The 25,706-nt window shown below is 42.4% G+C and overlaps 1 protein-coding gene across 1 annotated transcript in view; it reads right to left on the minus strand.

The window, feature by feature from the left end:
* Window positions 1–1,036: 1,036 nt before the first annotated feature.
* LOC124158229 (protein lifeguard 2-like) overlaps window positions 1,037–25,706 on the minus strand; it is a 40,172-nt gene continuing 15,502 nt past the window's right edge. Inside the window, exon 3 of the mRNA XM_046533417.1 lies at window positions 1,037–2,078. Within this exon, the coding sequence (XP_046389373.1) occupies window positions 1,457–2,078 (622 nt within the window). The 3' untranslated portion in view covers window positions 1,037–1,456. The remainder of the gene's footprint in view (window positions 2,079–25,706) is intronic.

Here is a 25,706-nt window from a genome sequence, read left to right on the forward strand (position 1 = left end):
GCAATTTTGTAGGGAAAAATACTGCAAAAAGAGAGAACTTTAAAGCTTATAAAATTTAATAATGTATGATGGTTCTATAATTTATTAAGTGAATTTTTTCCTTGACAATACACTGAAATCTAAAAAACTTCTAAAATATCGTTTTCGAATAACCCTTTCAAACAAACATCAGGTTCTCTTAAATCTTCAGACACTTTTTTTTATATGGTCTTTTAGCACAGAGTATGTTTAAATAAAGAAAATTTATGAAAACGTATAATTTCTTAATTGCAAAAATAAAATTTGGTTCAAGAAATCTGAGTCTTTTTTTTTTATTACACCTTCCATGAACTCGAGAGACGCGAGCCTTTTGGGGGCCCCCTAAGCTCAGGGCCCTCAGTAAACGCCGACCAGCCTACCTGGGCACACCGCCCCTTATATTAGCAACACAAAATAAATGATCATCGCAGCATTCAGATCATAAATTAGAAATACAATATACAGTGTGTCCCTAGAAGAATGACCTGATTTTAAATAAGATTATTTATTAGGAAGAAGGGCTTAACATCAACATAGTGTATACTAAATTACTCACAAATGTCAAAAGTTTATAAAAAACCATCATAAATGCTCAATATGCCCTCCATTGACTGCGCAAACGACATCTAGCTGATTGCTGAATTCATCCCAGACTGAGTGTAAGGTGTCCTCTGTCACTGAAGCTACAGCAGCTGATATTCATGTTTTTTGTTCATCAATGTCACAAGGTAAGGGAGGAACATAAACACGCTGTTAAACATTTCAGAAAATGAAAAAATCGCATGGTGTTATGTCAGGGGACCTAGGAGGCCAAGAGTGTAAAGCCTGTTCTCGCAGTCCTGTACGTCACCTTCAGCGAGACTGGCTGCACCTTATTGTTAGACCTAATTGTTAGACCAATGGTCTAAAGGGTGAATGCTCCACATCAGCGCTCGTAGTGACATTCAGCGGATTTTTCTAAACCTCTAAACAAGGCCGATCACATCTGGCGCTGTTTCGCTTGCCTAGTGGCATTTGTTTCAATATTATTACAAGTTAAAATTGGGTCATTCTTTTTGGGACTCACTGTATTACAGACTTCTTTGAAATGTGTCATTCAGGTGAACTTGAATATGTGACAAGATACCTGAATTTATCCATGTATACGGATGAAAATCTTGAAAGATATTTGCCTCTATTACCGCAGTCAAAGGTCAAGACCGGATTTGCAGTCAGTGCGTAAAAATAATACAAAAATTTACTTGTTTTAATACAAAAGCATTCACGTTATACTTTTACTTTGACACTAATACTATTGTAAGGGCAAGGTACAAAATTGCTCGATGTACAAGAAAGAAGCTGATGGCTTCAGGCAAGCCATTCAACATTACTAAATGTTGATTACTTTCGATCACTCCAAGCATTAATTTCAAGCATTTGGTAAGACAGATGAATCACATCACTTTCTGAAAAATTTTAGAATATATTTGAAAATATTCATTATGTCTAAATAAAGATTAAGAGAAGCAAATACGTATTCCTCTGGTGAAATGGTAAACCTGTGTTTGCCAATCATCATACGTTGAGTGTCATACACAAGGAAAACTGAAAACAAGAGAACTCCAAAGCAACATAACGCTGATGTTGAGATATCTACCTTATGCAGAATACAATGGACACAAAATTCAGAAAAAGTCACCGCAGACACGTACAATGCACCTCTAAGCAATGTGAAATCCCACTTGGTTTGAAAGGCAAATATACTGAGTGACAAACAAATAAAAGTGGCATTGCCTGCAGCTATTAGTACTGCTTCTTTATCATAGAACGTGGCTATAGTCCCTGTCACGTAACTAAAAGCCAATGTGAACATCAGCAAGCATATGTAATTGCCAGGAGATTTGCGGCGTACACTTTCACAGCAATTGAGAGCAATTACAATGCCAATATATACACCAATGGCCGATATATGAAGACCTGGATTATGTTGAACAAACATTTTGGTGGGCTGATGATACATGAAGAAGAGAATGATGCCCACTGTCACCAGCAACTGGCTCGTGAGAATAGCGTATACTTTCCTATGGTGAGTTAAAAAGAAAGGAAACCATTTTTAAAGACAGGCCGTAGAAAATTTCAACAATTCCAATTAATTTATAAGTAGAGGCAGAGATAAATGGAAAATTTAACCAGAAAATTTTTCAAAATACAGTAAAACCTCTTAACATCATAATGGAGGGGACCAAAATTTGGGCAAAAAAAATAATGGTTTAATCAACTTATAAATTAAATGTATGTATATGTATCACATATGACTCACATGGTCATTGAAAACTTCTCATTGGCACCAGCACCTTTACTAATAACTTTCTTTTAATGATAACAATATTATACAGACTCCCACAGGTTGTGTGTCATTTTTGAACTCTAATTTTAGTAACTTTAGTTATGGGGAAAGGTCCTAAGTTTTGTTGAGTGTAAGCAAAATTTCACAAATTTGACCTTTTGACATAAAAATGTGGGTTCAAACCAAAAATTTGAATTTGCCTTATGGGGTTTCAGTGTTAAAAAAAATCGAGATAGAAAAAAGTCTGAATTTTCATTGACCAAGATGTCTATTCTCAGGTTTTCGGACACAAGAAAACCGAAAATGACACTTTTATTAACGAAAATTCAACCATTGACCCAGTAAGGTCACAGTCAAGGTCATAAGGGTGGCAAAAAGATTAGCATACCGACAAAGGTGTCGATCCATGGGTTTTAAAGGGTGCCCAAGCCAATGGTATTGTCCTAATACCCGTCTTATCAACTAATTGAGCTCTAAGATTAATACGGAGGTCAAAGGTCATAGAGGTAAACGTCGGACCATCGTGACAACTAACCTGTCTAACCATTGGTTTTAACACGTTTCGTAGGGATGGCAAGAATTCTCGTCTTTTATTCCCGAACGCTCCGGACAGATGACGAAGATTCTCGTCATTTAGGCGCGTCAACCTAAACAATTTTAAAGCGTACAATTAGTATTCGTTAGTACGTTTTCAGTTGTTGTTCGTTATTCATAATGAATTGATGCATCAAAATGTTTGATCGGGTAAAGTTATATTCTAAACATTAGGTTTTAAACCATTTTTAAACCAAAGGCATTACACCCTATTAGGCACATATTTCCAATCTCAACTCCTCCACCCAGAATTCCTAGGAATTTAAATATCCCGGTACGCAACGTGCTAAAGGGTACCAAATTCGGTTTTGCAGTTCATAGATCCGTATTGTTGATTTTTTTACCTCTGAAGGTCATAATGGGGGTCAAAGGTCATAGAGTTAAACGTCACCATGACAACCAACGTGTGCAACCATAGGTTTTAAATGGTGCCCAAGTCAGTTTTGCAGTTCATGGATCTGTAGTGTTGATTTTTTTAATCTCCGACGGTTATAATGGGGGGGGGGGTCAAAGGTCATAGAGTCGACCGTCGGGCCATCATGACAACCAACGTGTGGAACCCCTAGATTTTAAAGGTTGCCTAAGTCAGCGTTGCAGTTCATTGTGCAACCTTGTCGATTTTTTTCCCTCAGAGGGTCATAATGGGGGTCAAAGGTCATAGAGGTCACTGATTACTCTACAGATTGCTCGGAAAAATCTCCAGGTTTCCATGCAGAGAGCAGACTTTCTTCTACATAATGAGAGAATGATCACCTTTAACACTTTATGACTACTTAGAGAACCGCACAGTGTAGTGGTGGCGTGTATCAAATCTGATACATCATGTGTTCAGTACCGGGGTGCGAAGAAAACTCCAGGAGTGGACCCAAAGTTTGTTTTTAGCTTTCCAAAATATCTTGAGTTGGAGATCAAGTGGATTCGGGCGATCAGAAGAGACAATTTCACCTCCACGAAAAACATTAAGGTATGTACCCTTTCACGCTGTAATTATTTGGATGTAATTTCTAGCTAGATGTGGCTTGGGGATGTTGATGAATGTCTCCAATACTAAAAGTGGTGATTTAAAATATTGTAGCGGCAATTCGACTGAAAATTCTTTTATTTTAGTTGTTTTTTGTATTATTTCGTTCAGTAAACGTGTGGTTGAAGGAGTTAGTGGGAATTATAATTTAGCAGCCAAGTTTATGGTATCGAATATTATTTCTTAGCTTACCCTTTGGTGTGTTATGCGTCTGAAACTCAGTACTCAGTTAAAAATACTTATTTAACTTAGATTTGAAAAGCTGTTTGAATTATTTACGCCCTAAGTTATATACTAGGGTATTTTCGATGAGGCTTCCTGAGTCATTGTATTTTTGGCGTAGTACCGTATATTACGGGGGAAAGCACATACCTTATAAGGTATTCATGCTTTCGAATTAATTTGAGCTTATTTATCATTTCGCAAGACCAGCGATACTCACTTAATAAGTTGCACAGAAAGCAATGCTGAGAAATTCATTGAGTCTCGTCAGAAACTTATATACTAAGTGTGTATGAACCGCCGTGAATGGAAATATGCGTTTTTATCTTACAATCGTGAGTGATGCAATGAACCGGAATTTAACTGTGTCCGGCTTTTATCATCTCAAATTATCTTATGCTTATATCTAGTTTTTTATAAAAAAATCATTGAGGTATATATATAGTTATCTCCTGTATTTACCAGCCAAGTCATTAGATATATTTCTCATTCAGAAATGCCTTAAATTGAAAATGAAATGACTAAGTAATTTACTTGGTATTTTCTTATTTATTAATTTTAGGTGTGTGAGCTGCACTTCACATCGATTGATATCAGAAAAGAATCTGTGGCCTTGCACGAGAAGATGGGGAGATAATTCGTGTTGAATTAAAGGTGCCGAGACTGGAGGAAGGTGCCATTTCTTCAGTTACCAAACTATCATTCAGAAGACAGAAAGACAGTGGTATAAGTGACGTATAGAACTATGGTGGATGTGGATTTTTTTTAAGTGGATGATGTGACAATAGACATTCGTTGGAGAAACTATTGAAGATAGTATGGCTTCTGTCAATGCACTTAAAAATAATTTTTGTTCAAAAGAGAATGACAGTATTTGTTTCAGCAAAGTATTTCATGGTAACAAGAGAGGATTGCAGCTATTATTGTGATTGAATAATGAAAATAAAAAATATCTGTATTTTAATTGTTTTTTTTTCTTTCCTGCCACTAAAATTCATTATGGTGATGTCCTCATGCATGGTAAGAGCTGAGATGTGATTTAAGAGATATCATATTCTTTATACATATTTTTATGCTGGTTGTTTGGCAGGACATTCAAATTTTTATTAGATTGATACATCTACTGAAGTGACATTGAAACTTTTGCTCATCCCAAACAATATTTCAAATACATATCCGCCTGGGACTGGTACGTTTTAGTAGCTGAGGTTGGACTAGTAGTTGAGGTTTAGATTGATCTTTGCTTTTGCTGGCATAATGGAAGTACAATCCTTTCAGACATATTTAGTTGAAAATATTATTTTTCTCGCGAATTCACATTGTTAATAGTTCTTTGTGGCAAGTATATAGTCTCTCTCTATTATCTCGTAGGTATATGGAGGGTTAATATATAATATCTTATTATATTAAGGATTATATTTTGAATATATATTATTATGGAGGGTTATATTATGTCGCATATTTAATCTGTATAAAATCCATATTATTGCAGCAGATATAATACGTATAATATCTAGATATTATATGCGTGGTAGAGGACATTTGCATGGATTTTATACAGATATAATCTGTATACAGTGTATACAATGATACGTATTATATCTAGATATAATCCTTTTTGTGCTACTAGGGAACTTACAAAACTTACTCGGCCACTTAAATAACTCTGCGAAAAATGAGATTCTCATGGCTAATTCACGCACCCCCAGCATCCAGCATTGTTAAGTGGCTCGTACTTACTTGGAAACCTTGAGATGTTAATGAGAGTAAATTCTTATTAATTTTGACACTAAATAAGACATCACATAGCCCACGAGCATTAAAAAGCTTACCCTAAAGCCTGACGAAATATAATTTTTAAATAAAAATTGCCGATGAAACAGGATTGCTGACACATCTGCTATTAGTATGATCGAATTCATCAAAATGCAAGCAAAAATTAACGTATATTTCAGTCTCAGCTACTAAAACTTACCCATATCAGGCGCTAAAGTATTTGAAAAATTATTTGGGATGAGTAAAAGTCCCTAGGTCACTGCAGTAAATGTATCAACCTATTAAAAATATGAAAGTCCTGCCAAATCACCAGCATAAACACTTGTAAAATAAAACATGTTATCTCTTAGATCACACCTCCGATTTTATACTTACTTTGCATGAAGTCACCACCGCAAGAAATTTTAAAGAGGCAGGAAAGAAAAAACCCACAGAAATACAATACATAAATTATGTATTTTCTATTGTCAACCACAATAATATTTCCAATTTTCTCTTCTATCCCACATCTAATTTAGCGAAACAATTACTCTTATTCTCTTTCGAATAGAAAATTATTTAAAAGAGGACTGGTCGATACATACGAACTATCGTCAATACTTTCTCCGATGAACGTCCACTATCACTGCACCAACTTGCACAAATCAAATCCACATCCACAAATATGTCACTTCTGCCACAATGTCTGTCTTCTTGGCGACAGGTAACAGTGAAGCAATGGTACCTTCCTCCAATCTGGGCACCTTCAATTCAGCAAGAATTTTCTCCTCGTCTTCTCGTCCAAGGCCACAGATTATTTTCTGATATCACAAGGTGCGATGTGAAGCTCACACACCTAAAATTAATAAATAATAAAATACCATGTAACTTATTAGGTCAAATCATTTCCAATTCTTGGTATTTCTGCATGAGAAATCAAATTACTAGGCTCGTAAATATAGTAAATATTTGTATGCCTGATATTTTTATTGTTTTAAACTATAGCATAAGATAATTTGAAATGATGAAAGCCGACGTGTAATACACCATAGGGCAAGCTAAGAAGCAATATTCGATCCTATAAACTTGGCAGCTTATTCCTAGTGTAATGGCCCGAAATTCGGGGGCCATTTGCAAATTATTTCGCGGAGGACAGGGCTGTTTGCGAGGCAGAGGACGATGCACAAACAGCCCTGTTTTTCATAAAATGGGAGATCCGGGAGGAGGAGAAGGAAAGGCAATGACCGAAAGACTGGCAAATAGGAATAAACACCATTAATGGAACGCTCACGGGTTCTAACTTTTCGAAGGGGGGGGTCTAGTTTAAAAGATATGTTTTCGCGGAATACCCCCACCTGGGCTTTTTGAACGTCTCTACGTCATTCGAGAGACACTATATAAAGGTAAACCGGGAGATACTTGTGGTCTTCTACTTCGAGTCTTCGACTACTTCGGGGTGAAGTTTTGACCGCGAAAGGCGTGATCGTGCACGCCTTGATTATTGTAAACTCTTGTCTTGCGCCTGCTTGGCTCGTCGATACCCGCTTCCCGGGATCTGGTATTTTTGCTTTCACTCTCTTCATACCTTGCTTTTAGGCCCTCTCTGGTGGGCCAGTTTCGCCATCAGCTTCCGTTACTTGTGAAATTTAGACTTCATAATCCCTTCCCCCTCCGGGAACTTGGGAAATTCCTCGCGCCCTATCCATCGCTAGACCAGTATTTGCCAGTCTATCGCCTGTCGCCACAGCGTGCTGCCGCCTTCTCCTGCCTCCAGCCTCCCAGGGTGATTCGTGCCGTCGCCGGAAATAAAGGTAGAGTTCCTTTTTCTTTTATTGAAATGCAATCCATGTACTATCATTGATACCCGACGCCAAGGGCAAGAGCCCACGTTAAAATAGTTCGGATTCGAGTCCCGGCTTATCCGGGGTCGGGTCGCGACAATGGTGGCTTGCGGTGGGATTTTCTTTTGAAACGCTCATAAGGGGTGGGATAATTCTGTTTGTGGGGAAGAATCAAGTTAATTTACTATTTTATTTGCCTCCGATTTGCTTGCCAGTGATTAACTTTTTGCCTTTTGCTCGGTCAATAAATTTTCAAATAACTACCGCTACCGTGGGTTTCTTCTGTTAAAAGAAAGGGATCGCGAATAACAAGACATAATTCGTGAGAATGTCTCAGAGTTTTTTCTTTTAAACTGGTGTTAAGTTTTACTTCGTAATTTATTTTTTTGATCACGGGGAAAGTAACGTAACTTTCGCAGAATTTATCTGTGTGTGGGTTTTACTTCTTCAATCCCCCTTTTCTCTTGTATATTTGCGGGAATATTCCGCGTGAGCTTACGCTTTGTAATGTTCCCCCCTTAAGGACCTCTTCCACGAGGGAAGTAGGCCCACGAGCAGCCTAGGTACTGTAAGACCCCAATATTGGGACCCCTTACAGATGTCGGGATCGTGATATGTGTGTGGATTGTGTTTTAATGGCTCTATCTTTTTTGTAAAGCTTAGAAGTGTTCCCCCTTGTTTTTTTCGTTTCCTTTTTCCCGATCGCGTGTTGGCCGTGTACGTGTTACATATGCTAGATTTCTTTTGTTTTGATAGTTCCGTGTCGAATATTTTTTCTTTTGTTAGTGGTTTCATTGATTTCTTAACGGTATACTAGCCGGAATAAAATTTTATATGTCGGCTCAGTTATTTAAAGTACTTTAAACTCAACCGAAAATGACGGAAACAACCGCGGCTGCCCCCCCAAACGTAACGGGTTTATTGTACGCGATAGACACCTACGAGGGTGAGGGTAATATAGAAGATTTTCTGTTATCAATTGAAACCGCGGCCACTTTGGGCCAATGGGAGGACGCGCATAGGGTAATGGTATTAAAACTTCGTGTAAAAGGGAAGGCGCGGCAATTCGCGAATACTTTTGCACTCGAGGGAGGTTTAGATTGGGCTAAATGGAGACGGGCGATGACGGATAGGTTTTCCGAGCGCGAAACACCCGCAATTAAATTACGCCGGTTACTTGATTGCAAGCAAGGGCCGCGCGAATCAGTTAGAGATTTCGCGGAAAGGGTTCAGGCTCTCGGCGAATCCCCTCAGGACGCCGTGACCGATCCACAAGAACGGAAGTGGAAGGATAAAGCAAGGGACGAAATGGTTTTAATGCAATTTCTGCAAGGGTTACGGGAAGGAATTAGACGTTTTGTCATGATTCGGGAGCCCGCGACTCTCGCGGAGGCGGTACGATTAGCCAAGATGGAGGAGACGAACGATGAACAAAATAGGCATGGGCTATGTTTAGCCACCGGCCATGCTCCTTCCGAGCAAGCCCCGGAAAATCCGCGGAGACAAACATTGGCGCCTTCAGCGCAACCTCCGATGTGTTTTTCGTGCGGACAGTTGGGACATATTTCACGTGATTGTGGACGAAAAACAGTGCGTTGTTTTCGCTGTAATGGAAATGGACATATGGTTCGAGATTGCCGAGAAACTCTTGCCCCGCGGCGACCACCCCCCACCCACGAAACCTACATACCACCCCAGCGACGAGGGACCGGACGAAATTGGGAAACCAGGAACACCCCTCCACCACCCCTCCCGCGCGAAAGACGACCTCAACCCCCTCCGGCCAGGGATGCGATGAACAGACGTCGAGGACAGGCGCCAGGTGGACCTCAACCTTCCCCAAACGGCAGTCCCTCCGGGCATTTTCCCCACCGCGCGGAGAGGAATTCCCAATGGTGAAAGCGGAGCGGGGGAAAATAACGCAAAACTGTGGGTCACCAATGGGAGTGGGTTACGCAGTTACGGTTCGGATTAATGAGACTCGTAAAACTCTTCTTGTGGACACGGGCGCCACATTATCCATCATTACCGAAGCAATTGCCCACCCCTACCGACCCCTTATGCCTCCTACGACACAACTTTGTGGCGTAACTGGACATCCTCTCGCCCTCCTGGGCTCCGTCACCCTTCCGGTGCGTATAGGTAACGCAATTTTTGTGCATGATTTTCAAGTCGTAGGACCGGACTTTAAGTTATCCACAGACGGTATAATTGGACTCGATCTCCTTAAAAACATTGGGGCGAGCCTGGACTTAAAAGCCGAGACATTGCAAGTGGGTAGCCAGGTCCTCCGCCTGAAATCAGTGACATTTAATGCAGGGACCGGTGTGTGCACGCGAGTGAAGGGTAAACGAAATACAAAGCCTAGGAGGAGAAGACGCAGAAAGGTGACGATGAAGAAAGAGACAAAGGAATCGCCGGAGGCTTCACCTCCGACGGAAGAGGCAAGACGTGTCGAACCGCGTAAAGACATTAGTGGACTAGTAAAAGTGAAAGAAAGACTTATTCTCTCACCGCGGAGCGAAACTCTTGTCGAAGGTAGCGTGTTCGGACTTGAGGGGCATGCGCCCGGAGAAATGTTAATGGAACCCGCGCAAATTTTTAATCACGGAATTATGGTGGGAAGAGGGATCGTAATGTGTGATGAAAACCAGCGGATCCCAGTAAAATTAATTAACGTTTCTCGGGAAAAAATTGAACTCTCCGCTAATACCATCGTAGGAGCGATCACGCCCAATTTCGTTATAAAGCCTCAGTCACTCGTAGGTAACGGGAATAAGGGAAAGCGCCTCCCGATAGAATTAGAAAATAGCTGTTCTGCTTTGCCGGAGGACGAAGGAAAGCAGTTACGACGCGTTTTGCTCGAATATGCCGATGTATTTCATTCGGAAGACGTTCCGTTAGGAAAAACGGCGCGAGTTAAACACGCTATTAATACCGGAGATCAACCCCCGATATTTCGACCCCCGTATCGAGTCCCTCAGACTCAGAGAGAAACGGTCAGAGAACATGTCGCAGAAATGCTAGCGCAGGGGATTATTCGCGACTCCACGTCACCATGGAGCGCGCCGGTAGTACTGGTCGCGAAGAAATCAGAAAGCGGAGAGGAAAAACTCCGTTTTTGCACTGATTTTAGGGCCCTTAATAAAATTACGCGGAGGGATGAGTATCCTTTGCCTAATATACAGGAGACCCTCGACCAGTTAGGAGGTGCCAAGTATTTTTCCACTCTTGATATGGCTAGTGGGTATTGGCAGATCGAAGTAGAGCCACGGGACATTGAAAAAACCGCTTTCTCTACACCCGATGGACATTATGAATATCAGAGAATGCCTTTCGGTCTTGCAAATAGCCCTAGTACATTTCAGCGCCTAATGGATACGGTATTATCGGGATTAAAAGGTAATGAATGCCTTGTATATCTAGACGATATAATTGTTTTCGGGCGTAATGTTAACGAGCACCTCGCTCATTTGAGTGACGTCTTCGGACGGTTAAGAGATTCGGGATTGACGTTAAAACCTGCCAAATGCACGTTTTTGCAGCGCTCAGTGAAATATTTGGGTCATATTATTTCATCCGAGGGAGTAGAGCCCGATCCGAGTAAGATTGTGGCAATTAAAAATTTTCCCCCACCACATAATTTGAAAACCCTCAGAGGATTTTTGGGGTTGGTGGGATATTATCGCCGATTCATTCCAAATTTCGCGCAAATAGCCAAACCTCTCACGGAATTAACGAGAAAAGGAGTAAAATTTGATTGGGCGCCGGAGGTTAATATTGCTTTCGGGACGCTTAAGAATATTTTATGTCAGGAGCCGGTTTTGCGGTATCCTGAATTTACAAAACCTTTTGTCTTGCACACAGATGCATCCGGAGAGGCTTTAGGCGCGGTATTGGCACAGAAAGATGCCACCGGCGAATACGTGGTCGCGTACGCTAGCCGACAATTGAATAGAGCGGAGCGAAATTATAGCGCCACTGAAAGGGAATGTCTCGCCGTAGTATGGGCTATTAAGTATTTTAGGTGTTATCTGTATGGAAGAGCGTTTACAGTGGTCACGGATCACCGCCCACTTAAATGGTTATTTTCATTAAAAGACGCTTCATCGCGCCTTACGCGATGGTCGTTACTCCTAAGCGAGTACGATTTCGAGATACAGCACCGGCCCGGAAAAACACACCAAAACGCAGACGCTTTGTCTCGAAACCCTGTGGGAGCCATTCAGCCCCCGTTCGAACCCGTATGGGATCGTCAATTAATTAGGGACGAACAAGCGAATGATCAGAGGTGTAAAAGAGAGAGAGAGAGAGTGAATGAGAGAGAGAGTAATTTTTTTGTGGAGAATGAGCTCCTATACAGAAAGAACCTTCGGGGGGAAGGTCAATTAGTAGCTCCTGCGAGCATGAAGGATAGAATTTTGAGAGCCTATCATGACTCACCATGGGCAGGACATATGGGGATTAAGCGTACACTCGGTACGATCCGCGCGAGGTTTTGGTGGCCGAAAATGCGTCAGGACGTAGTTAAGTTTTGCACGCAATGCCGGTCATGCCAGCTGAGGAAAGATCCTCAGAAATTAAATAGGGCCCCATTACAACCCTTACCAGAGGTAAATGGACCCCTACAGAGGGCCGCCATGGATATAGTGGGTCCCCTTCCGCGGACAGATAGAGGAAATAAGTACATACTCACTTTTCAAGACGCATTTACGAAGTACCCAGAAGCCATTGCAATCCCCGATCAAAAGGCAGAGACCGTGGCTAGGGCCTTCGTAGAGACAATTATTACGCGTCATGGAGTCCCTCGGCAATTGCTGACGGATCGAGGTGCTAATTTCACGTCGCAACTCATGCGCGAGATATGTCGCATTTTAGGAATAAAGAAACTACAGACTACTGCGTATCACGCAGCGGGAAACGGTTTAATTGAGCGGAGCCACAGAACATTGATGGATATTCTATCCCATTTTGTGGATAAATATCAAAGGACATGGGATATTTGGTTGCCATTCGCCCTTTTGGCATATCGGAGCTCCCCGCACGCCGTTACTCAAGAAACCCCTTATTTCTTAATGCATGGACGCCGTATTGAGTTGCCGTTTGATGATATTACCTCGCCTTATGAAGTAAATTACGCTACGGACCATAACTACGCGGCCGAACTTCAGGCGCGTTTAAAACTCGCGTTTCAGGCAGTGACGGAACGATTACGCGCAGGTCAAGTAGCGCAGGCGAAGGAATATAATAAACGTGCCGCGGAAGCACAATTTCAAATAGGGGATTTGGTGTATTTAAAGAAAGAGGTGGTACGTCCAGGGACGACTCGGAAACTCGATAAGCATTGGGTAGGTCCGTATAAAGTGACGGAACAGACTAGCCCGGTGAACTATAGGATTCACAGTACTATAGACCCTAGGGATAAACAATTAGTGCATGTGAACCGTTTGAAGGTGTGTAGAGAGCCCGAGATTGGTGATACCCCTCTAAACACTCCCCTCCGACGACGGGAAATAGTGAAAGTGAAAGAAGACAACGCTAAGAAGTCTTCCCCTCCCGTCCCCCCTCCCTGTGTATTCCCTAGTGAAGTGACAGGAGTCCCCTCCCCTCAACCAGCACCGCACCCTCCCCCGGCACCGCCGTACGCCCTACGCAGCCGAGGATCTCTTCCTCCGCAGTGGTGACATCAGTTCCGGCATGGGTGATGGAAATGACTAGAATTTTGATTTTGTTTTCTTTTATCCTCCAATTCAGAGGAAGTGATTATTGAAATATTTTAAATATTTGATTGTCCTTTTGTTTTATTTTCTGATTCCTGGGTTTTGTGATGTTTTGACAATCAAAAGACTTGCTTTATGGCATGACCAGTTAAGATATCTTGTCGCTATGTCATCAAGCTATGAACAAAAACTGACAAAACAAGATATCATACACAATATTTTTTTTTGGTGTTTGCTCTTTTGTATAGCAACTTATTTTAATCCTTGTTTATGATTGGTTTTACAGTGTGTTTATTTCCAATTGTGGTTGATTCTCAATGCTTATCTTACAGAACTAAAAGTTTCTTTTCCTGATCAACCGCAGAGATAAACCTATGCCTTTCTCTTTCCGGTGTCACAGTTGAATCAAATTTGTCTTCTCAGGGGGCATAACGAAAAAACTAAATCAACTAAGGCAGCAATTACAGATGCATATTTAGTGATTAAAGGAAGAAGAGGATTAATTCAAATCACGCTGATAGTTAGGTGTCGTTGCTCTCCCTCACGTAAATTTAAAATATATAGATCTGCAATGCAATGTCCTCTTAATAATTTAAATATACGGCTTTGAGCATATTGGTTTCGTAACGCTCAGGTAAACTCTGCTTTGAAATTCCTTTTTTTTTGTTTCATTCATTTATGGGTACGATTAGAATATATAAATTAATAACAAAATAATGGCAATGTTTTTTTTGAAAACATGTTTCAGCCAACACCAAGGATGACTACCTGGTGGATGGTGGTCCTGGCCGTTTGCGCGGTGACCAGCGCAAAACAGGAGAAGACGGAATATGTAGGGAAGGGCGTAGCCTTTTTGGAGGAAGGAGAGTTCCTCCTAGGGGGTGAAACCTGGGTATTGGGATTTAATATCGACATCGACCACTACATTGACGTGACAAGCCACCTCATGACGGAGGTGCAGACGTTATTAGCGAAGGGTAAGGGGACCACACCGACTGACGTTGGAAACCAAACCCTTTTGACAGCCGATTTCAAATCCATTGTCCAGGATATCCTCATAACGGAGGGTAGTAGATTAGAAACGGCCATAAATAAAATGTTAATTAAACTTTGGAAATTTGAGGATTCCTTGAAAAGACAAAGGAGAGGCCTTATTAACGTTGGCGGCGAGATTATGAAATTTTTATTCGGGACCGCGACAGAGGCAGATTTCGCAAAATTAATAAAGGAAGATGGCACTCTCCATTCCGCCATCAATAAAAACATCCACGTAATTCAACTACAGGCGTCACTTATAAATTCCACGTACACCATGGCCAAGAAAAATAAAGCAATCGTCGAGAAAATCGCGAGGGTAACAGAACGACTCGCAAAGGAAGTTAATCTCATTAACATTGATTTGGGCGAAGATTTGCGAGTTATGGCTCACCGCCTGGCGAGTACTTTCGCGATTTCCTCTTGCTTCCGTCAATTAGAAGCAGTACTGGCTGAAATCAGGGAAGACCTCATCCTCCTTGAACACGCCTGGGAGAGCACAATTCATAATCAGCTTAGCCCTTATTTTATTAACCCCGCTGACCTATTAAGCTCTTTAAAACAAATCCAGCCACACCTTGCGACTGGAATGAAATTCCCCTTCCCCCTCACTCCTTCAGAGATTTACAAATATTACGCGTTGGCACGCGTATCCTACGCCATCGTAGGAGGGAAAATCAGAATTATGGCGGAGATCCCGATGCAATCGGGTAACCAATTATTTCGGCTTTTCAAAGTAGTGCCACTCCCCGTCAGATTGCCAAACTTGAACGCATCAATTGAAATAGTTCCGGAGGCGCCTTATCTAGCCGTTTCAGAAAATAGGTTAAGGCACATGCTGCTGTATGATGGAGACCTGTATGCATGTACTTATGGCCCCTTGACCATATGCCCCCCTAGGCAACAAGTGACAGAGTATCCATACTCATCTTGCCTGTATGGAATTTACACGGGAGAGGACAAACCCCTTGACTGTGACACCCGGATTATCACCCACCCCAATCCCCGCTTCTTCCGAAGCAAAGGCACCAACCGCTGGGTCTTCAGCGTACCGCACCGCAGCCGCCTCCTGCAGCGATGCCCCGCGGGAAAGGAGTCGCTCAACGTGACCGAGACCTTTCTCGCCGGGACGGGCGTCGTGGACCTGAACGAAGGTTGCTCGGCCTACAGCGAGGGGCAGGTGCTAACGGCATATCAGCACCGCAGCCAACGCGTCTCGCCAAGAGCAGAGGAGGTCGCTATGCCGGACATCCACCGGATTTTGCCGGCAAGACTTCGCGACTACATCAACACCCCCACCATCGAACGTCAGCAACGGCTCGCAAACATCATCGCGGCAGCGGCAGCAGCGCCCGGCGGAGGAACTGACATCCCGACGGCGCAGGTGGAGAGGATGCTGTCGGAGGCTGAGGACCTGGAGGAGACAACGGGGATAGGCGGCACCGCATCATTTCTCCCTTACATTGGAGGGGCACTGCTACTACTCGTCATCCTACTCATCGTAGGCGGCCTGATCATCCGCCGATGGAGGAGGAGGGCGACGAAGCCGGCACCAGTGCCAGCGGCGCGAGAAGAAACGGAATGGCTGCAACTCCATTCGGCGCCTACCCCAAGGCTCATCCCAGCGGCGACTGAGGAGACGGTGTGGCGACACACGCGCGCACCGCCCACCGCCCCCCCGACCCCAGCGGAAGAAGAAGAGACGAAAACGCCCCCGGATCCAGAGAGCCCCCTTCTTCAACGGGGAAGAATACCCCGACCCCTATAGACTAAACTCATTTTTTTTCTGTTTTCTCGTCGTTCGTTTTTTTTTGTGTGATCAGTGTCACAAACTTTTCACGGGATAGGGACTAATGTGTGGTTATATATACAAACATTCTTTTTTTTCTACTTTCCAAATTGACTAATGAGTGTTAATAAAGTGAAGAAAGAGGAAACCTACCTAAGAACTAAAACGGCATTTACAGGCACGTAAAAAATGCGAGTAGCCTCGACGGAGGCTGCTCGATTTCGCGAAAGGAGGGAGTATTGTAATGGCCCGAAATTCGGGGGCCATTTGCAAATTATTTCGCGGAGGACAGGGCTGTTTGCGAGGCAGAGGACGATGCACAAACAGCCCTGTTTTTCATAAAATGGGAGATCCGGGAGGAGGAGAAGGAAAGGCAATGACCGAAAGACTGGCAAATAGGAATAAACACCATTAATGGAACGCTCACGGGTTCTAACTTTTCGAAGGGGGGGGTCTAGTTTAAAAGATATGTTTTCGCGGAATACCCCCACCTGGGCTTTTTGAACGTCTCTACGTCATTCGAGAGACACTATATAAAGGTAAACCGGGAGATACTTGTGGTCTTCTACTTCGAGTCTTCGACTACTTCGGGGTGAAGTTTTGACCGCGAAAGGCGTGATCGTGCACGCCTTGATTATTGTAAACTCTTGTCTTGCGCCTGCTTGGCTCGTCGATACCCGCTTCCCGGGATCTGGTATTTTTGCTTTCACTCTCTTCATACCTTGCTTTTAGGCCCTCTCTGGTGGGCCAGTTTCGCCATCAGCTTCCGTTACTTGTGAAATTTAGACTTCATAATCCCTTCCCCCTCCGGGAACTTGGGAAATTCCTCGCGCCCTATCCATCGCTAGACCAGTATTTGCCAGTCTATCGCCTGTCGCCACAGCGTGCTGCCGCCTTCTCCTGCCTCCAGCCTCCCAGGGTGATTCGTGCCGTCGCCGGAAATAAAGGTAGAGTTCCTTTTTCTTTTATTGAAATGCAATCCATGTACTATCATTGATACCCGACGCCAAGGGCAAGAGCCCACGTTAAAATAGTTCGGATTCGAGTCCCGGCTTATCCGGGGTCGGGTCGCGACACTAGTTTCTCCTTTAACCACACGTTTACCGAATGAATTAATACAAAAAAGACAACTAAAATGCAAGAATTTTCAAAAGAATTGCTGCTACAATATTTTCAATCACCATTTTTAGTACTGAATAGTACTATAGTACTGAATAGTTCGGGATGTTGATGTATCAACATCCCGAAGCCACTTCTAACTTAAAATTACATCCAAATAATTACAGCGAGAAAGAGTACATACCTCACAGTTTTTCGTAGGGGTGAAATGTTTTCTTCTTATCGCCCAAATGCACTTCTTCTTCAACTCAGGATCTTTTGGAAAGCTAAAATCTTGAACCATGTCCCGGAGTTTCCATTACATCTCGAAATTACACACACGGAAGGCATTTTTAACAAAAATATCTCACAAACACGTTTCTGAAGCCCAGAGAATGAAATTAAAGAATAAGGGAAACTTCACCATTACCAGACACTCTATTTTTCACAAACTTAACCACAAAAATCCCTGAAATGTGGTGAGACGTGACGTAAACCATGCCATCTCCAACGGCTTGTGAAGGCATGTGATCTTTCTAGGAGGATATGGCACGATGGCACCAGATGGCACCACCCGCGAAAGAAAATAGTCCCAGACCGAATACAGTTTTATCGATGAGATACAATTTTATCGATGCATATGAATTTGCCAGTCCTCTTGCATCTTTTTTCGTCATTAAAGGAAATAAAGAAACAAAACCTTCTAAGTAACTTCCTAAGCGCGATTTTTGTATCTTGATTGTCCACCTTCGTATTTAGGTACGAAAACTTCACGTTGCATCGCATTTCTGCAAAACATTGAATATATATATATATCCATGAAAATATAATTTATTGCATTAATTTTTACATTTCCGCTGAATATAATAAAATTAGATACCAGTGTACATGAGCTAGTAAATGACTAGATTACTCTCGTAAAATTTTTTATTTTAGCTAAGCTTACTGGAGAATATGGCCGTATTGATTGATAATAATTTTTCCCTAGGAAAAGCTGTTTGAGTCATAACTCTGCTACGCCTGCCTATGAAGAAAGATAAAGTGGTTTAAATTGTGCTCTCCATAGTTCATTTTAATGTATTAATGAGTTATTACTAAAATAGAAAACATTGACCCTTTTGGGATTTTCGATGTTTTTGGTCAAAGTGGGCGTGGCTTGTCCTACCTAGTGATGAGCGATATATCGCTAACTGTGATTGAATCACCGTCACTGAAAAGTAGCAATCACCGTCGGTGATTGAATGCTCGAAATCACTGTGACTGCGATTCGGTGAAGTTATACCTGCTGGTGATAGGCTGTTACCTAGTGATCAGTGATGTATCACTACCTGTGATAAAAGGGAAGTAGCCGATCACTGTCGGTGACTAAATCTCGAAATCACTGCGACTGTGGATACGGTGAATATACCTTCGCCTGCTACCACTGCTACCAACAGTATAGTAAAGGATGTCTTATTCATCTTTTATGATGAATAAGATATTCTTTACGAAATATATATAGCTACCGGTTTGAATCATGATGGTTTGAATATATAATATGTTAAAAAAATGCCTTTCAATCAAATCAACTTTACTTAATTATCGTAATATGAACAAAGAATCAGAAAAAAATCTCTCTTAAAAAAATTTTTGTCCTGATTTTCCAATTTTCAATAAGTTTATTCGCTTATTTTGCGGAGAACTCATTCATTGGAATTGGACAAAGTAGCAGGAATCGCAGCCCCACAAATCACCGATGACGTTTAAGAGTGATTCTCCTAAGTGATTGCTGTTCGATACTAGTACGCGTCTTCAAACCGACTTGTCCAAGGGTGGTAACTTAATGAAATGAAAAACGCGTAAAGATACTTAGTGGACTGTATTAACAATTGGAAAAGGTTCACATCACAGGATAGATGGTTCTCGGTTGATGTCACGCCGAACACTGCCCTTGTCTCTGTCTCTGAGGGTGCAGCCCTCGCACTAAATCATGTCACCCTAGGGCCGCCACCCCCGACCCCACCGAAGGCCCCAAACCCAGTCCTCCACTCATAGATCCATCATCGACCCCCACTCACCCCAACCCTAAGGTCCAAACATACCGCCCGCCAAAAGGGACTAAAATTCCCTTTTCTCATTTTGTGAAGGGAGGGGACACAGTTTTGTGATGGGACGTTTAAATTTTCCTTGTGAGTTCCGCACTGTGGCCACCCTAACAAGTCCATCAGCCCCAGGATGCACCTCGTCGATAACCGCAAGCTTCCAGGTTAATGGGGGTGTATTGTCTTCCTTGAGTAACACCACCATGCCAGGGCGAACGTTGCTGGATTCCCTTGACCACTTTGCTCGCTGTTGCAGATGTGTCAAATAATCATTTGACCAGCTCCGCCAAAATTGCTTAAGTTTTGCTTGGAGTAATTGCCACCTGGAAAGCAAACCAACACGAGTATCGCTCAGATCTGGCTCAGGAAGGGAAGTCAAGGGAGCTCCGATGAGAAAGTGACCAGGTGTTAAGGGCAAGGGATCATTGGGATCGTTTGACAAAGGTGTTATTGGTCGGGAATTAAGGCATGCCTCTATTTGAGTAAAAAGGGTTGTTAGCTCTTCGAATGTTAAAAAGTTGGTTCCCATAACCCTTCTCAAGTGATGTTTCACTGATTTTACTCCTGCCTCCCAGATGCCTCCAAAGTGTGGAGCTCTCGCAGGGATAAAGTGCCATTGGATGCCTTCTTGAGCACTATAATCCTGTGTGATGCTTGATTGTTGAACTGCTAAGAAAGACTCAGCTAATTCTTGTAGTTCTCTAGCAGCACCTACAAAGTTTGAACCATTATCGCTGTATATATGGGAACACCTTCCTCGTCTTGCAATAAATCTTCGCAATGCGGCGAGGAAAGCTTGGCTTGTCATATCACTCACAACTTCTAAGTGAATCGCCTTGGATGCCAAACAAACAAATATGGTGACGTAACATTTTACCTTTGTTTTAGTTCTCCGTGAACCAGACTTGATGAGCAAAGGCCCAGCACAATCCACTCCTGTGTTTAAAAATGGTCTTTCAGCCGTAACCCTATATTGTGGAAGTTTTTCCATAAGTTGTTTTGCTGCCTCTGCCTTCAACTTAAAGCATGTCAAGCAGTGATGAATAATTTTCTTTATCACATTCTTTCCATTGATGATCCAGTACCTTTGTCTCAGGGATGAATGTACTGACTGACAACCAGCATGCAACAATCTTCTGTGTTCTTCCTCAATAATTAACTTCGTAAGATGATGCTTAGTGGGAAGAATCACTTGATGTTTTTGTTCAAATGGCAGTTGAGAAGCTTGGAGCCTTCCGCCGACTCTGAGAATTTGATTTTGACAAATAAATGGGTGCAATGACTTCAGCTTGCTCTTGTTTGAGACTGCTGACTTGGTCAAGAGATCAGTTATCTCGCCAGAATACTCCGATGGTTGCACTGACTTAATGCATACCGTTAGGGCTTCTTGCAACTCTGGACTTGTAAGTGATCCGCTTCTCCGTAGCGACCGTTCACGACGCACGTTGAAGATAAACCTCAGCATGTAAGATACTACTCGTTGCAATCTATGTAAACTAGAGAATCGAAGTGTGATATCCTCCTGAGTTACTGCGAGACAAACAGTGTTTATCTTTCTCTCTTCGTTATGAATGTTCTCGGTAAATTCCTCGTGTTTCGATGGCCAACTTGCAGGTGAATTCACCATCCATGCCGGCCCATGCCACCATAAGCTGCAATTAATGAGGGCATCTCCAGTATTTCCCCTAGAAATCAAGTCTGCTGGATTCTCACCGGATGAGATATGCTTCCATTTGCATCCGGATACATTCTCCTGAATTTCAGAGACCCTGTTTGCTACAAATGTTTTCCATCTTGTTGGGCTTGTTGCGATCCAATGCAGCACAATCGTGGAGTCAGTCCACAAAAAACATTCCGAAATCTCTACCCTTAATGAATTTATCACCTTCTTGTACAGGCGTGAAAGTAGAAGTGCACCGCACAACTCCAATCTCGGAATGGAAATCCTTTTCACAGGTGCTACCTTAGATTTGGCGCATAGAAGTTTGACATTGATGTTTCCGTCAGTGTCAGATGACCTTAGGTATATGCATGCTCCATAGGCTTCCTCGGACGCATCTGAGAAGCCATGCAGTTGCAGTTCTTTGAGGTTGTTATTAATAGTGACTTAAGTTCAACAGATTCAGGCTTCAATTGGTGGAAGTTAGACATATTTAAGTAAATGAAAGGTCGTAGCACTTTTCCACAAGAATTTTTTTTTCTTTTTTTTTTCCTTCTCCAATACTCTCCTCTCTCAAGGGTATAAAAGGGATCTTCACATGTGTTCAAGCGTCTTGTACCAGATGATGGCTCAGTGAGCCGAAACGCGTTGTACGAATTAAAAATTCTTGTGGAAAAGTGCTACGACCTTTCATTTACTTAAATAATAGTGACTTGTCTATCTATCCTGATGTTGTCAATGAAATGCAATTTTCCATACCAATTCATCCACTGTTGTAGCAGATCCTTTGGAAGTGGTTCATCCCAGTTCAACTTGGCTAACCAAGTTCGCTGCAGGAAGATCTTGCCTAGGATGACAATAGGGCTTATCAGTCCTAGTGGATCGAAAATTGATGCTATTGTGGCTAGTACCTGCCTCTTTGTTGGGTGATTGGCAACCCTTGAATCATCTTGATTACCCTTTAGAATTTGAAGTTTGTCTGTCCCTGGATGCCACAAGAGGCCTAAGGTTCTTACACCGTCACTGCCATCCAAGTTCAAAGGAAACTGCGTTCCTCTTATATCTGTGGGAATAGCATTGAGCAGTGCAGGGTTATTTGAACACCATTTTCTAAGCTGGAATCCACCTTTGAATAGTAATTGTTGAAGTTGACCTTGGATCTCGAGCGCTTCGTTTAAGCTCTGACAGCCGGAAATACAATCATCTACATAGAAATCTCGTGATAGGATTTCAGCTGCCTTGGGGTACTCTTCTGCTTCTTCCCTTGCTAGTTGTTGTAAGTATCTAGTGGCGAGAAATGGAGCTGACGCAGTCCCGTACGTTACTGTTTGTAGCTCATACGTCTTCACTGGCTGATCCTCTGACTGTCTCCAAAGTATTCGTTGGACTCTGCAATCGTGATTGTCAACCTTGATTTGCCTGTACATTTTCTCTATATCGGCAGTGAAGGCTATCCGATGCAAGCGGAACCCAAGAACAATGGATTGTAAGTCGTCTTGTACTGTAGGTCCTACCATGAGGATGTCATTTAGTGATTTCTATTCGTAGTTCTTGCTGACGCATCAAATACAACCCTATAGTCTTAGTTGTAGAACTAAATTGCTTCACTACTGGATGATGAGGTAAATAACATGTTAAATGTGACTTTGATGGCTTTGTGACGAGTTTCATATGACCTAATCTTTCATACTCATCCATAAATCCAATATATTCCCTTTTTATGTTCGAGTCCCCTTTGAATCGCCTTTCAAGTTGCTGCAGCCTTGACTTGGCTGCCTCTAGAGAGTCTCCTAGTTCTGTGGGGTTCTTTCGGAACGGAAGTCGTACAATGAATCGACCTGTATGGTCTCTCCTTGTATTTTTGACAAAGTGATCTTCGCATTCCCTTTCCTCGACTGTTGAAGGCTTCTGGCTCATGTCTTCTAATTCCCAAAATCGTCGCAGCTGCTCTTCTAGATTGCTGTACTCTCTCACTATGAATGTTTCCAATGGTTGATGCTCTGCACACCTATCGTCAGGTGTTTCAAACCTTCCACCTAAGATCCAGCCGAATTCTGTGTCCTGCAAAATCGGATAAGGTCCAGGTCTCTCTTGTTTACCTTGTTTGAGAACACTGAAGAACACTTCTGCCCCAATCAGCATATCAATTGGTCCTGGAGTTTTGAACTTAGGATCTGCTAAGGTAAGTTCTCTTGGAATGTTCCAGTCTTGAGTTGCGACAAACGACGCTGGAATGTGCCCTGATATACTAGGAAGTACTAAACATTCAAGCTGAGCGTGGTAGTTACTGACCCGTGAGTGCATTTGCACGGTAGTACTATACTTGATGGTTGATTTGGTACTATTAATTCCTTGTATTGGCACAAAGCTGCGCACCTTCTTCAGTTTAAGACGTTGAGCTAGTGCCTCAGTGACGAAGTGAGCTTGTGAACAAGAATCTAGTAATGCTCTGCATTCGTGTAACCTTCCGTCACTACCTTGTATCTGCACTAATGCAGTAGAAAGCAAAACCTGAGAATGTGGTTTGCCTTTCACGGAACAGTATGTCATCGCATTGTTGGAGGGAGAGACGTTGTCTCCGGGAGCGTTCACTTCTGACTGTGCAGCCTGCTGAGAACTGCCACACTGTTTCTCACGCGAATAGAGATTCTTCTTGAATTCAATGTGAAGTAGAGTGTGGTGTTTCTGCTTGCAAATATGACACCTTCCTGCTCTACACTCTTTGATGCGGTGATTTGGGTGCAAACAGTTGAAGCAAAGGCCCTTTTTCTTTACAAGTTCCTTCCTCTGCGAAACACTTTGCTGGGTAAATGTTGGACATTTATAAATTGCATGATCACATTGGCAAACTGGACACTCATGATTTGTTGTGACATAACTATGGCTAGTAGATTGGAATCGAATGCATGTTTCACGTTGTTTGCTGGTGATTGATTTTTCCTTTTGTGTTTGATTGGATTTGACTACCTCCAATGCCTGACACTTAGCTTCTAAAAACTCAATTAGTTCATTCAATCTTGGGAACTGTTGGTTGTTAGCCTTCACCTCCCATTCCTTGCAAGTCTGTTCGTCAATCTTCTCGAGCAGAAGTTGAGATAGCAGCACTTCATGCAATGGCGTGTCAAGCTTTAATGCCTCGATCGCATTGTAGTTGCTAACTAGCTGATTAAGCACCATTCTTAATTCATTAACAGACTCCCGCTTCATCGATGGCAATGAAAATAATGCCTTCATGTGTGCGGTTGCTATAAGTTTCAGATTGTAGTAACGTTTGCAAATTATTTCCCATGCGACCTTGAAGTTCTCTGACGTAATGGGCAAATTTTCAATCAATTGACGCGCTTCTCCAGTGAGCGCTGACAGCAAATAATGATACCGTTGGATATCATCCACCGAATTGTTTTCGATGACCAAACTATTGAAAGTATCATAAAAATGTTTGAATTCTATTACCTTTCCACTAAAACTGGGTAATGTGATGGTTGGGAGTTTTAATGCCCGTTGGTTATCTTGACCACTGCTTTGCCTGGAGAGCGACTCTTGTGAGTGTGAAGACTGCGTTTGTTGATCCTTTTCTATGATGCTTGTCATTTTTCCTACCACTGCATAGTAGGTGTTTTCAAATTCCTCTCTGTCCGCTTCGTGGACCTCTCCTTCCTCTTCTAATTCAAGTTGTAACTGAACTTCGTCATATTCTTGCCATATGCTAGGCATTTTATCCAATCGTACTTGAACTTGAGTGTTATCCGATTCTTCTACGAAATTATCGAGGAAAGTTTTCGCTCGTGTTAATTTTTTCTTTGCTAAATCCCTTTTTCTAATAAGCACGCCTTTGGATGGCATGATAAAGGTATGGGTAGGTAATTTAGGGATAAATACAATGCAAGAAAGGAGAAATAAACCAGACCGAAGCAATACTTATCTTAGTTGGCTAGCTCGCCGTGCAGTGACTGTGACGTTGCGATGAGCTCCTTGCGGCGTGAGAGGCTTCCGACGACCTTATCTGCGTCAGCTGTGCTCCCGCCGAAGTCCTCCCCTTTGTCCCCCGATGGTCCAGAAAAATGCGTCGTAGATGCTAGCGCGGAATAGGGTGTAGTGATGGACTTAGTCGGTCATTCTCGTGATCCCAATCACGGTGACCATTCATTTGAGTGACTCTGTCATGAACGGGAGGTCATGAATGTGGAAAATGGACGGCAATCACGACCGAGTAGGCAATCACGACCGCATAGACAATCACGACCGCGTAGACAATCACGACCGAGGGGACAATCACTACTCTGTTGTCAATCATGACCCGCTTATCGCTTTCTTCTTAAGGGCAATATCTATGTAGCTTGTTAAACGAGAGATGAGTTGTTATTATTATTAATCTATAAAGTTTTTCATTTGATAAAACCAGAAACTAGTTCATTCTTATTTTAATTACTTCTTAAACATTTACAAATGCAGAATGTTCCTTAAATGTTGTTTATTACACTCCTTTTATTGTTTTTCAAGATACAGAATCAACGATAATTTCCAATCATTCGTGGGGCATAGGGTT

This window comes from Ischnura elegans, chromosome 4, assembly GCF_921293095.1.
Source record: "Ischnura elegans chromosome 4, ioIscEleg1.1, whole genome shotgun sequence".
Taxonomy (NCBI): Eukaryota; Metazoa; Arthropoda; class Insecta; order Odonata; family Coenagrionidae; genus Ischnura; species Ischnura elegans.